Source organism: Grampus griseus (assembly GCF_964374135.1).
Source record: "Grampus griseus genome assembly, chromosome: 3".
In the NCBI taxonomy this organism is placed as follows: Eukaryota; Metazoa; Chordata; class Mammalia; order Artiodactyla; family Delphinidae; genus Grampus; species Grampus griseus.
In genome coordinates this window covers 16,192,964-16,206,726 of record NC_139019.1, presented here as the reverse complement: position 1 = coordinate 16,206,726, position 13,763 = coordinate 16,192,964, and the positions used below count along the sequence as shown (strand labels likewise).

Below are 13,763 nucleotides of genomic sequence, written 5' to 3'. Positions count from 1 at the left end.
CATTATAGTAATGTAAATCAAAACTACAATGAGATATCATCTAACAACAGTCAGAATCGCCATGATCAAAAAATCTAGAAACAATAAATGCTGGAGAGGGTGTGGAGAAAAGAGAACACTCTTGCACTGCTCATGGGAATGTGAATTGGTACAGCCACTATGGAGAACAGTATGGAAGTTCCTTAAAAATCTACAAATAGAACTACCATACGATCCACCAATCCCACTACTGAGCATATACTCTGAGAAAACCATAATTCAAAAAGAGTCACGTACCAAAATGTTCATTGCAGCTCTATTTACAATAACCAGGAGATGGAAGCAACCTAAGTGTCCATCATCAGATGAATGGATAAAGAAGATGTGGCACATATATACAGTGGTATATTACTCAGCCATAAAAAGAAATGAAACAGTTATTTGTAGTGAGGTGGATGGACCTAGAGTCTGTCATACAGAGTGAAGTAAGTCAGAACGAGAAAAACAAATACCGTATGCTAACACATATATATGGAATTTAAGAAAAAAAACAAAAAAGGGTAATGAAGAAGCTAGGGGTAAGACAGGAATAAAGACACAGACCTACTAGAGAATGGACTTGAGGATATGGGGAGGGGGAAGGGTAAGCTGTGGCAAAGTGAGAGAGTGACATGGACATATATACACTACCAAACTTAAAACAGATAGCTAGTGGGAAGCAGCCGAATAGCACAGGGAGATCAGCTCGGTGCTTTGTGACCACCTAGAGGGTGGGATAGGGAGGGTGGGAGGGAGGGAGATGCAAGAGGGAAGAGACATGAGAACATATGTATATGTATAACTGATTCACTTTGTTATAAAGCAGAAACTAACACACCATTGTAAAGCAATTATACTCCAATAAAGATGTTAAAAAAGAAAAAAAGAAAGTAAACCAGTTTCAGTGCACCATGGCCTAATGCTTTGGGAAAGCCCAATGGCATACCTCTTTACCTCTATTCTGTAGTGTCTGGACCACGTGTCTCTTTGAATCAGATTTGCTTTGTACCCCTATCTTTTCTCATTTAAATTGATTTTGCATGTTGAATTTTCTTTAATTAACATATAATTATTATTAGAACAACCGGTACACAAAATAGCCAATTCCTTGTTTTGGTCACACAGTTTTAAGTGATGTCTTCTGTTTTTGTCAGGTGTTATTTTCACTAAATGAGCTCCTAGATTTCTTGGGATGTTCTATAACTTGGATCTCTGTTGTGCTATTAATATCTTCTGCTATGTTTGAGCATGTGTGTCCACAGGTTGTTATGAGGTTTATACCTGAGTGATATGTTCTAGGTACCCTGTTAGCACCTTATGCCTATGCAAGACACAGGTTGTATTTCAGCTATGCTTATACTCTCTTCTAGAAAGTATGATGAAGTTTGTAATATTTCCATCACCACAATCACCTGTCTTCTGAGATTTTCCTCATGTTGAAATGGAAGAAGTGTCTCTGTTACTTTCAGTAGAAATCCTTATATTTGTGCTCTGGAACATAGTCTGTTCACCTTCTCATGAATTTTCTCTTTATAGATATTCCCTCCCCCCCCTTTTTTTTTTGGCTGCACCACATGGCATGTGGGATCTCAGTTCCCTGACCAGGGATTGAACCCCCACCCCCTCATTGGAAGTGTGGAATCTTAACCACTGGATTACCAGGGAGTCCCCTTTTTTTCCTCCCTCTTTCAAAATTATTATATTCTTCAACAAAGACAGTGACTAATATTTCCCATATCAGAAAAAATTTAATTTGTTGAACCCACTTCTCTGATGACATAAGGCACCATTTTTCTCATCTTTACTTCAGGTACTATTATGCGATAAAGTCTCAGGACTCATGGGTTTCCTATATTCACATTCAATATACTTTAGAATCCACTACAGTAAAACTTCCATCCTTTCATATTTTATTGAAACTACTCTTTTCAAATTAACCAATGATGTCCATCCTGTCAAATCCAATTCAGCCTTTACTAACCCCACTAAACTTAATAAATTTTACCTCAGCTGTCCACTTAGAACACTCCTTCTTGACTTCTATGCCTCCTCTCCCTCCCAGTTTTCCTTCTCCCCTGGGCTGTTCCTCTCCTTTTGCTGGTACCTTCTCCTATTCAGATGCTGGACTGCTTTAGACTTAAAAGATTGGATGTTGTACTGCTCAATCTTTCCCTTCCTTTTCTCTTACAATTCTCTCCCAGATGAGATTGTTCCCATTATTTTACATTTAGGCTGATCTACCTCAAATTTATATTTCCTGTTCAGAAAGTACACTTGAACTCCACACCCATTTCTAATTTTCTTCTTTTTATTCCATATGTTTATTTAATTGACATCTAAGATATAACATGTCAAAATCATTGATTTCTCCCAAACTCTTTTTTCTCCCAAAGGGAATCTTTCCCCTAACTTTTTATCCAGCTCCATGAATGGGCTTATTAATTATATGCTAGATCAAATATACAGATACAACACAAAAATTGAGTCATTTGTAATTTCTTCTTTTTACCAATGCCACTACAACAAAAAGCTTTATAGGTTGTAGTCAATATATAGCACTATTTTATACACTTCATTTTCTTCTAATTTTTCCACTTTTGTCCATGATGACATCATTTCTTTTCTGAATTGTTTTTAACATTCTATAATCCAAGATTCAAAGCAGCCACTGTCATTTTTCCAGAATGTAAATAGATCCATTATTTCCTTTGTTAAAAATGTTTTCCCATCGATTTTATAAAAAAAAATAAAGCTCTTTACCATGTGCTATAGGACTTGCTTGTCCTATGCCCTAGCCATCCACTTCATTCATTCTGCCAGCTACACTGAAACACCTATCTGTTTTTAAACCAAGTCAAGCTTTTTCTTTAATTTGGATCTTTACACTTTAGTTCCCTCTATTCAAATATTCTGCCCCTTGCACTTTTCACATAATAGTTCATCTTTTTTTCTTCAGGTGTAGATGAAATGTCACTTAAGCTAAGATTAATGATGAGGGAAGAAGTATTAGAGGTTTGAGGAGAAAAAAAAACTCATTAAATTGTTTTAGGAATAGTTTAGAACATTCCTAGAACATATGATGATTGTTGACTATATTATTTATTCACATTTATGTTAATTAACTACTGCTGAATAATGTAAAACCCCAAAACTCAGGGTATAGGAAAAAGGCATGTATAACCATGGTGTATGTGTCTGTGAGTTAGCTGAGGAACAGCTGAACTAGGCTGGCCTCTCTTTGCCAAGTCTGCTAATCTCCAGGACATTCATTCCTACATTTGCTCATTTACTAGGTAGCTCTACTCTAGGATGGGAAGCTGACAACTCTGACTTGAGGGCTCATCTTTCTTCTGGGAACCAGTGGTCTAACCCTGGAATGTGCTTCTTATGGTAGTGGCAGAGAATAAGAGGAAACATTTAAAGTCTCATGAAATCTAGACCCAAATGTGGAACAGAACACCATCACTTTCAACTCATTCTATTGCCAAAGTAAGCTGGAGGCCAAACCTAATAGAAGAGAGCCCTACAAAATTACATGAACTAGTGAGGGAAGAAGATTTGTGGCTGAGGATGCAACCTACTTCCTGTTTATTTTCTCATTCTTTGACGAAACAAGTTGCTAGGTGATGGAGACACAATGGTCATTAATTAAAATGTTTTGTTTTTCATTTTGTATTTATCTTCAAAGCTCAGCTATGATGAAATTCCAAGATAAATTAATCTTTGACATCTATTATCCTAAAAACATTGTACATATAGCAATGAGAAGTTTCATTAAAGGTTTAATTTTTTCTTAATGTACTATGGTCTTCACAGAGGCAGTTTTTTTCAATCCTTCCCTTATTAATTACAGTGTTTTTACTATCTACTACCTACTATTTTATTCATGGAGTTTAATGTTTTGATTTTTAACTTTTTGAATTAGTAATTGAATTAAACCTTAATTAAGGACTGACAGAAAAATAATTGATATCATTTCTATGCAAATATAAAACAGGTGGACAAATCTTAAGGGCCAAATATGGGAAGTAAATATACATATTTCAATATTTGAGTATAGTAGATTTAATACCTCCCTTGGTTCAGTTTTCTTTTCTTCATTATAGCATCAAGTAAAAGAGTATCCAATTTTTTTTTCTCTAGATACTTCATTGACTACAATGCTGAAGATGACAAGTTTTTCAACATTGATGCCAACACTGGGACCATTAAGACTACCAAGGTTCTTGATAGAGAAGAAACTCCATGGTACAACATCACAGTTGCTGCTTCAGAAAATGGTAAATTTCTTTACATTATGTACCATAGGAAAGATGTCACTTATACATGAAGATTTATGCTGAGACTTTCTCTGGAGCAGGGCTATCATGATTTCTATTTTTTATGCCATGATCTAGCAGAGTGCACAGAATGTAGTAGATACAGTTACTCATTGTCAGATGAAGTGAATAAAGTGTACACCTTTTTCTTTACTTTAATCCCCACATAGTGGTGAAAAATTGGCATCACAGAACACTTAGCCTGCATCACTGAGTCAAAATATTTAATTCTCTTCTTAATTATGAGACTTGCTTTGTCATGTGCTTATGTCTTACTTAAGTAGAAGAATACTTCATATACGGTGGAGCAGTTTAGGAATATAAAGAGAAGAAACGAAAATCTAACATTTTACTTGAATAATTTTATCAATATAACACCCTTCCTCAAGCTTCAATTAACACTTAGAAATTTTATAGCAAAAGAGTAGCTCTTGGAATTTCAACAGGCAGGTCTAAGTTCTTTTCAAGAGACGCACATGGTATACAACTGAGGAAGGCCATTGTTCCATCCTCATCCAGAGCATGGCATTGTGCTAAACACCTAAGATTTTTTTAAAAAGCATAAATGTCAACAATTATCTCTGAGTTCAAAAAGATGTACATAAATGTCTTCAAATGAAATTAGAATAAAGCTTTAAGAAAATGGACTACTGTCAAGAAAATGAAGTCTTTCTTTAAATGTTGAGAAATAAGTGAAAGGTACAAATTGCCCCAAGTTTAGTATTATATATACTATAATAAAATTTAGTATAGTATACCCAGCTTACATATACATTTTAAAAGATTCCAACATACTCATGAGTGAACTATAAATGTTAAAATTTAGGAAAACTTCATGTTAGAAAATAAAGTTATGTAAAATAAAATTATGCTCTCTCTTTCTTTTGCCCTCAGAAGGTATAAGAAATTTTAAAAATATTAAAACTTCATTTAGAAATAGTTTACATACCATACCATTCATCTTTTTAAGGTGTATAGTTTAATGAGTTTTAGTAAATTCAGAGCTGTGCATCAGTCACCACAATTGATTTTAGAATATGTTCATTACTTCAAAAGGAAATCCCTGGGCTTCCCTGGTGGTGCAGTGGTTGAGAGTCTGCCTGCCGATGCAGGGGACGCAGGTTCGTGCCCCGGTCCGGGAAGATCCCACATGCCGTGGAGCGGCTGAGCCCGTGAGCCATGGCCGCTGGGCCTGCGTGTCCGGAGCCTGTGCTCCGCAACGCGAGAGGCCACAACAGTGAAAGGTCTGCGTACCGCAAAAAAAAAAAAAAAAAAAAAAAAAAAGAAAGAAAGAAATCCTGTCCCCCTTAGTCATCACTCTCTACTCCCCCTTCCCCATGCCTCAACCCAAGAAGCGACTAATCTAGTTTTTGTTTCTATAGATGTCTTAGTCTGTTTAGGCTGCTATAACGAAATATCATAAACTGAGTGCTTTAAACAGCAAACATTTTTTTCTCACAGTTCTGGAGTCTGGAAATCCGAGATTAGGGGCCAACAGATTTGGGGTCTGGTGAGAACCCACTTCCTGGTTCATAGATGGCTGTCTCTTAGTGATGTACTCACATGGTAGCAAGGGCAAGGAATCTCTCTGGAGTCTCTTTTATAAGGGTACTAATCTCACTCATGAGTGGTCCACTCTGAATTTTGGGGAGACATAAACATTCAGTCTATAGTGATAGATTTGCCTTGTATTGGTATTTCATATAAAATAATCAATAACACATGGTCCTTTGTGACTGGCTTATTTCACTTAGCATGATATTTTCAAAGTTCATTTACATTGTAGCATGTATCAGTATTTCCTTCTTTCTTATTGCTAAAAAATATTCCATTATATGGTTATACCACATTTTATTTATACATTCATCACTTGATAGATGTTTGGGTTGCTTCCACTTTTTGCCTAATTTGAAGAATGCTCTTAAGAGCATTAATATGAATGTTTCTGTGTGGATGAGTTTTCATTTCTTTGGGATATATACCTAGGAGTGGGATTGCGGGGTCATAAAGAAATTATATTTAAAATTTTGATGAACGGCCAGACTGTTTTCCAAAGTGGCTAAATTTTACATTCACAACAACACAATATGGGGGTTCCTATTACTCTATATTATTACCAGTTTTTATTATTACATACTGACCATAACCATTCTAGTGGGTGTGGGCTGATAGCTCATTGTGGTTTATGCTCTTTTATAATGTCCTTTATCACAAATCAGTAATTAAACTACTCCAGTCTTTTTTTTTTTTTTAAATCTCCCTCATCCCATTTCTTGGTATCTGCTATTTTTTTAAAATTAATTAATTAATTAATTTATGGCTGTGTTGGGTCTTCGTTTCTGTGCGAGGGCTTTCTCTAGTTGTGACAAGCGGGGGCCACTCTTCATCGCGGTGTGCGGGCTTCTCACTATCACGGCCTCTCTTGTTGCAGAGCACAGGCTCCAGATACGCAGGCTCAGTAGCTGTGGCTCATGGGCCCAGTTGCTCCACAGCATGTGGGGTCTTCCCAGACCAGGGCTCAAACCCGTGTCCCCTGCATTGGCAGGCAGATTCTCAACCACTGTGCCACCAGGGAAGCCCTACTCCAGTCTTTTCTATTCCACCTGAATTTTTCATGTTTCTCATCTGAAAAATCAATTCAAGTGGTTTCCATTTAGATATTTTTTCAGCACAGTATTTCCCTTTGAAAATAAGCATTTTCAAAGGGAAATACTGTGCTGAAAAATTACTTTTAAATGAGTGTTATAAAGAATACATGAGTGGGTTCATTTGTTATAATTCTTGTTAATTTTCATTTTCAAAATAATCAGACTAGGTCTAGATTTGCATGTTCTTAGTCACCCAAGTACAATAAAATAGCTGTCAAATGATAAAGGCTCGTTTAAAATTAGTTTTAAAATAAAAGAATAAATGGATTGATATACTGAAGTAGATGTGATGGAGACATTGAAAAGTTTCCAAAAATATTGTGTAGTTCTTCTTGAGAACAGGTTCCATGTACAGAAGAAGGAAGGGAAGAATCCCTGGGGAGAATGATATTTGCTTGTCAGAAAGAATAGGGACTTATTTTAAAATAACATCAAGTTCAACTCCAGAGGTATTTTGATCAGAAGCCATACTTTAGATCACTTCTAAATCTCACCTCAGCCCAAATAATATTTGTATCAAGTAGAAGCTAATTTATAAATATACATGAGTTCAAGTATATCATGAAAATTATATTATTTGCAATCATTACTAAAGGAAATGTTCATTTTTACTAAAGTAACGTCTTAAATATGTACTTACTATGTTCTTTTTCTTTTCTTTCCTTTTTTTTTTTTTATACTATCTGCTAGTATTTCATATGGGAAATGAGTTAATACACATCTACTAAGTAAAACAGTACAGTAAAGAGTAACATCCTGAATTTTATAGATGGTAATAAAGAAGCCTTAGAGACTCCTCAATGAGCACTACTAAAATATAATTTAATCCTAATCATAAACAGGTATGTAGAAAGAACGAGCACTAGTTAAGATTTTATAGCCATATTGGGAGACTGTGTCTGGAAAAGCTCACATTCACTTACTGATTGCTTAGCCTAAGTGCCTATAAAATAGAGTTGGGTGCCCTTCCGCGTACAATTGTTTGTAAGCATTTACTTTAACATGAGCCATGTCATCAAAGTATTTTCTATTTTGGATACTTTTTCTACAGGATCTTTTTAAAGGCTTTATTTTATTTAGTGCAGTTTTAGGCTCATAGCAAACTTGAGAGGAATGGACAGAGACTTCCCATATATTCTCTGCACCTGCACATGCTTAGCTTTCTCTGCTATCAACATTCCCCCACCAGAGTGATACATTTGTTACAATTGATGAACCTACATTGACACATCATAACCAACCAATGTTTATAGTTTAATTTAGGGTTAACTCCTTATTCTATGGCTTTGGATAAATGTATAACGGCATAAACCCATCAATATAATATCATACAGAGTAATTTGAATGCATTAAAAATCTTCTGTGCTGTACCTGTTCATGTCTCCCCATCCCTACCCCTGGCAACCACTGATCTTTTTATTGACTCCATAGTTTTACCTTTTCCAGAATGTCATGTAGTTGAAATCATACAGTATGTAGCCTTTCAGGTTGGCTTCTTTCACTTAGTAATATGGATTGAAGGTTCCTCCATGTCTTTTTATGTCTTGATAGCTCATTTTTTTTGTACTCAATAATATTCCATTGTCAGCATGTACCAGAGTTTATCCATTCATCGTCTGAAGGTGAATTCATCTTGGTTGTTTCCAAGTTTTGGCAATGATGAAATAAAGCTGCTATAAACATCCATGTGTAGGTTTTTGTATGGCCAGAAATTTTCAGCTCCTTTGGTAAATACAAAATGTGCACTCCTTGGATCATATGGTAAGAGTATGTTTAGTTTTATAAGAAATTGACAAAACGTCTTTTGAAACAGCTGTGCCAGTTTGCATAGCCACCAGATATGAATGAATAAGAGTTCCCATTGTTCCACATCCTAACGAGCATTTGGTATTGTCAGTCTTCCCTGGATTTGGGCCACTCATAGATATGTAGTAGTATCTTGCTTTAATTTGCACTTTCCTGATGACATATATGTGAAACATGTTTTCATATACTTATTTGCCATGTGTATGTTTTCTTTGGTGAAGTATCTATTAAGGTCTTTGGCCCATTTTTTAATCAGGTTATTTGTTTTCTTAATGTTTAATTTTGACTCCTTTGCATGTTTTGTGTAACTAATTTATTAGATGCGTCTTTTGCAAATATTTTCTCCCAGTATGTGTCTTATCTTCTCATTCTATTGACATTGTCTTTCAAGAGCAGAAATGGGATTTTCTAAAACCTTAATGTAACAGTTTTGAGGAGACTGTTGTTCTACGGAATTAAAATTAGAAGTTAAGGTTTTAAAATACTTGTTTAGCCTACCTAGGGGTTAAGAGAAGAGAAATGTTCCTTCTCTGGGCAGATGAAGCAATGCACCAGGATTTAAGAGAAAATAAGAGCAAAGCACCTCTGTGCAAAAGAAAACAAAATATTGGTCTTTCCTTCAGGTGAACAGGCCTCCTGCTAGAGGACCAGTGTGAAAGCTGAGGGTGTCACAGCTGAAGTGGGCATCCTTTGAGCATTCAGGTGGGGCTCAGATGCAATGCAGCTGTTAATTACATGATGTTTGGCTCTGCCTTTTTTCATCCTGTGGTTCTAGGTCAAAGTGATTATTCAACTGCCCAGTCATGCAGGAAACGTGGGTCTGGTCTGTGATATCTTTTACTACTGCAGCTAAACATAACTAGCAGCTATTTGCACTTGTATGGTGTGTTTTACAGCCATGTCATCTTAACAAAATTTTTTGTGAAATAGAGAAGACACATATTTTCTCATTTTATAAGAGAAAGGAAAGTGAGACTCACACAAAATATGAATCTAAATATTTTGGTTCCTAGATCTGTGCTTATTCTAATATGACCCTCTGTGGCAGCTGTTGCCCATTGAACCCAAGTACTGGTCAGGTATTTTAACTGATTAAGGTTTATTCTATTATTTTAAAAAATCATTCTGAGACATAAGATTATTTTCACAATTTTAAAGAATACACTAATAATCAGATAAATTCAATATGTGTCTGGTCAGGGAAATAAAAAGTGATGTCTTATTATCACATATCACAGTTCTGGTGGAAGGGTACTTTCTCAAAAAATACCTGTGGAACATTTATGTTACATGTAACAATGTAATCTATAATGGAGCTATTTGGTAACTTCTATTACTTTTCTATTAATGTGTAGCAAATAATCATATGATTTCTTTAGGTCAGAAGTCCAGGAGTGTTCAACTGAGTTCTCTGCTTTAAATCTGGAAAGACTGAAATCATGTGTCAGCTGGGCTGGGCTCTTATCTGAAGGCTCCAGGGAAGAATCTGATTTCACACTCATTTTCCTTGTTGGCAGAATCCACTTTCTTGAGGATGTAGGTGTGAGGGCTCCATTCTTTTTCTGGTTGTTAGCTGAGGCAGTTCCCTCCTCTTAGAAGCTGCCTGCATTCCTTTACCTTCTTCAAACAAGCAACAGTGTGTCAAATCCTTCTTATGCTTGAATCTATTTAATTTTCTCTTCTGCTACCATCTGGAGAAAGTCTCTGCTTTCAGTGGTTTTCACCCAACTGGGTCAGGCCCACCCAAATAATCTTTGTGTTTTAAGGTCACCTGACTTGGGACTTTAATTACACCTGCAAAATTCCTTCACAACAGTATCCAGATTAGTGTTTAGTTGAATAACCAAGGGACAGAAATCATGTGCTGGCACCTTTAGAATTCTACCTACCATAATCCTAAAATATCTGTAAAATTTGGGGGTATTATTTTTTTATAGGATAATAAATATTCTTTCAAACTTATATGTCATCACTTACTTTTCCTTTTATATGACTCCTAAGTAAAATAATAGCACTAGTAGGCACTCAATAAGTAGTTCTTAATATATTTTTCAAGTGACTAGCTCTCATCTCCCTCAATTTCCATGTTAATGTCTCAGCTCAGGATAATGTATAGTTTCATTCTAAGTGATTTGCAGAAACTGCCAATGTGTTCATCACTTCCCAATAGCTAAACCAATGAGTACTTTTCATTTCTTATCTCCCCTGATTTATTTGTGTTGTTTGACTGTATTAATCATCCTGTCTCCTCTTGGAATGTTCTACTTCCTTGGCTACCATTCCAGTACTTTGGTATGGTATACTTTATCATCTTGGTCCTAAAGTATACCTTAACTAACTCACTCAGAATATATTAATAAATGATACTTGCTAGGTAGTGTAGTATTTTAGGCACTAATGATATTGAGGGTATTATTTTGTCTTTGAGGAATTTAAGAGTCTAATGCAAAAGATAAGTTAAGCAAATAATTGCATTATGGATAATTACTGTGGTGATGTTTTCTTTTTTTTAATTCTTAAATTTAATATATTTTTATACAGCAGGTTCTTTAGTTATCCACTTTATACATATTAGTGTATATATGTCAATCCCAGTCTCCCAATTCATCCCACCACCAATCCCCCACCCCCCGTGCCACTTTCCCCCCTTGGTGTCCATATGTTTGTTCTCCACATCTGTGTCTCAATTTCTGCCCTGCAAACCGGTTCATCTGTACCATTTTTCTAGGTTCCACATATATGCGTTAATATACAATATCTGTTTTTCTCTTTCTGACTTACTTTGCTCTGTATGACAGTCTCTAGATCCATCTACATCTCTGCAAATGACCCAATTTCATTACTTTTTATGACTAATATTCCATTGTATATATGTACCACATCTTCTTTATCCATTTGTCTATCGATGGGCATTTAGTTTGCTTCCGTGATCTGGCTATTGTAAATAGTGCTGTAATGAACACTGGGGTGCATGTGTCTTTTTGAATTATGGTTTTCTCTGGGTATATGCCCAGTAGTGGGATTGCTGGGTAATATGATAATTCTATTTTTAGTTTATTAAGGAACCTCCATACTGTTCTCCATAGTGGCTGTATCAATTTACATTCCCACCAACAGTGCAAGAGGGTTCTCTTTTCTCCACAACCTTTCCAGGATTTGTTGTTTGTAGATTTTCTGATGAGGCCCATTCTAACTGGTGTGAGGTGATACCTCATTGTAGTTTTGATTTGCATTTCTCTAATAATTAGTGATGTTGAGCATATTTTCATGTGCCTCTTGGCCATCTGTATGTCTTCTTTGTAGAAATGTCTATATAGGTCTTTGGCCTATTTTTGGATTGGGTTGTTTATTGTCTTGATATTGAGTTGCATGAATTGCTTGTATGATTTGGAGATTAATCCTTTTTCTGTTGATTCGTTTGCAAATATTTTCTCCCATTCTGAGGGCTGTCTTTTCATCTTGTTTGTAGTTTCCTTTGCTTTGCAAAAGCTTTTAAATTTCATTAGGTCCCATTTGTTTATTTTTGGTTTTATTTCCATTACTCTAGGAGGTGGATCAAAAAAGATCTTGATGTGATTTATGTCAAAGAGTGTTTTTCCTGTGTTTTCCTCTAAGAGTTTTATAGTGTCTGGTCTTATATTTAGGTCTCTAATCCATTTCGAGTTTATTTTTGCGTATGGTGTTAGGCAGTGTTCTAATTTCATTCCTTTACATGTAGCTGTCCAGTTTTCCCAACACCACTTATTGAAGAGACTGCCTTTTCTCCATTGTATATCCTTGCTTCCTTTGTGATAGATTAGTTGACCATTTGTGCATGGGTTTATCTCTGGACTCTCTATCCTGTTCCATTGATCTATATTTCTGTTTTTGTGCCAGTACCATAGAGTCTTGATTACTGTAGTTTTGTAGTATAGTCTGAAGTCAGGGAGTCTGATTCCTCCAGCTCCATTTTTTTTTTTTCCCTCAAGACTGCTTTGGCTATTCAGGGTCTTTTGTGTCTCCATACAAATTTTCAGATATTTTGTTCTAGTTCTGTAAAAAATGCCATTGGTAATTTGATAGGGATTGCATTGAATCTGTAGATTGCTTTGGGTAGTATAGTCATTTTCACAATATTGATTCTTCCAATCCAAGACCATGGTATATCTGTCCATCTGTTTGTATCATCTTTAATTTCTTTCATCAGTGTCTTAGAGTTTTCTGCATACAGGTCTTTTGTCTCCATAGATAGTTTTATTCCTAAGTATTTTATTCTTTTTGTTGTAATGGTAAATGGGAGTGTTTCCTTAATTTCCCTTTCAGATTTTTCATCATTAGTGTATAGGAATGCCAGAGATTTTGGTGTATTAATTTTATATCCTGCATCTTTACCAAATTCATTGATTAGCTCTAGTAGTTTTCTGGTGGCATTTTTAGGATTCTGTATGTATAGTATCATGTCATCTGCAAACAGTGACAGTTTTACCTCTTCTTTTCCAATTTGTATTCCTTTTACTTTTTCTTCTCTGATTGCCATGGCTAGGACTTCCAAAACTATGTTGAATAATAGTGGTGAGAGTGGACATCCTTGTCTTGTTCCTGATCTTAGAGGAAATGCTTTCAGTTTTTCACCATTGAGAATGATGTTTGCTGTGGGTTTGTCATATAATGCCTTTATTATGTTGAGGTAGGTTCCCTCTATGCCCACTTTCTGGAGAGTTTTTGTCATAAATGGGTGTTGAATTTTGTCAAAAGCTTTTTCTGCATCTACTGAGATGATCATATGATTTTTATTATTAAATTTGTTAATATGGTGTATCACATTGATTGATTTGCATATATTGAAGAATCTTTGCATCCCTGGGATAAATCCCACTTGATCATGGTGTATGATCCTTTTAATATGTTGTTGGATTCTGTTTGCTAGTATTTCGTTGAGGATTTTTGCATCTATATTCATCAGTGATATTGGTCTGTAATTTTCTTTTTTTTG

At 35.5% G+C, this 13,763-nt stretch overlaps 1 protein-coding gene across 1 annotated transcript in view; it reads left to right on the top strand.

Moving 5' to 3' along the window:
* The window catches only part of CDH18 (cadherin 18), a gene marked incomplete at both ends in the record, with an annotated part of 349,009 nt that overhangs the window by 264,947 nt on the left and 70,299 nt on the right, over positions 1–13,763 (top strand). The window contains one exon of the mRNA XM_082651620.1: positions 4,162–4,298. Within this exon, the coding sequence (XP_082507746.1) occupies positions 4,162–4,298 (137 nt within the window). The remainder of the gene's footprint in view (positions 1–4,161; positions 4,299–13,763) is intronic.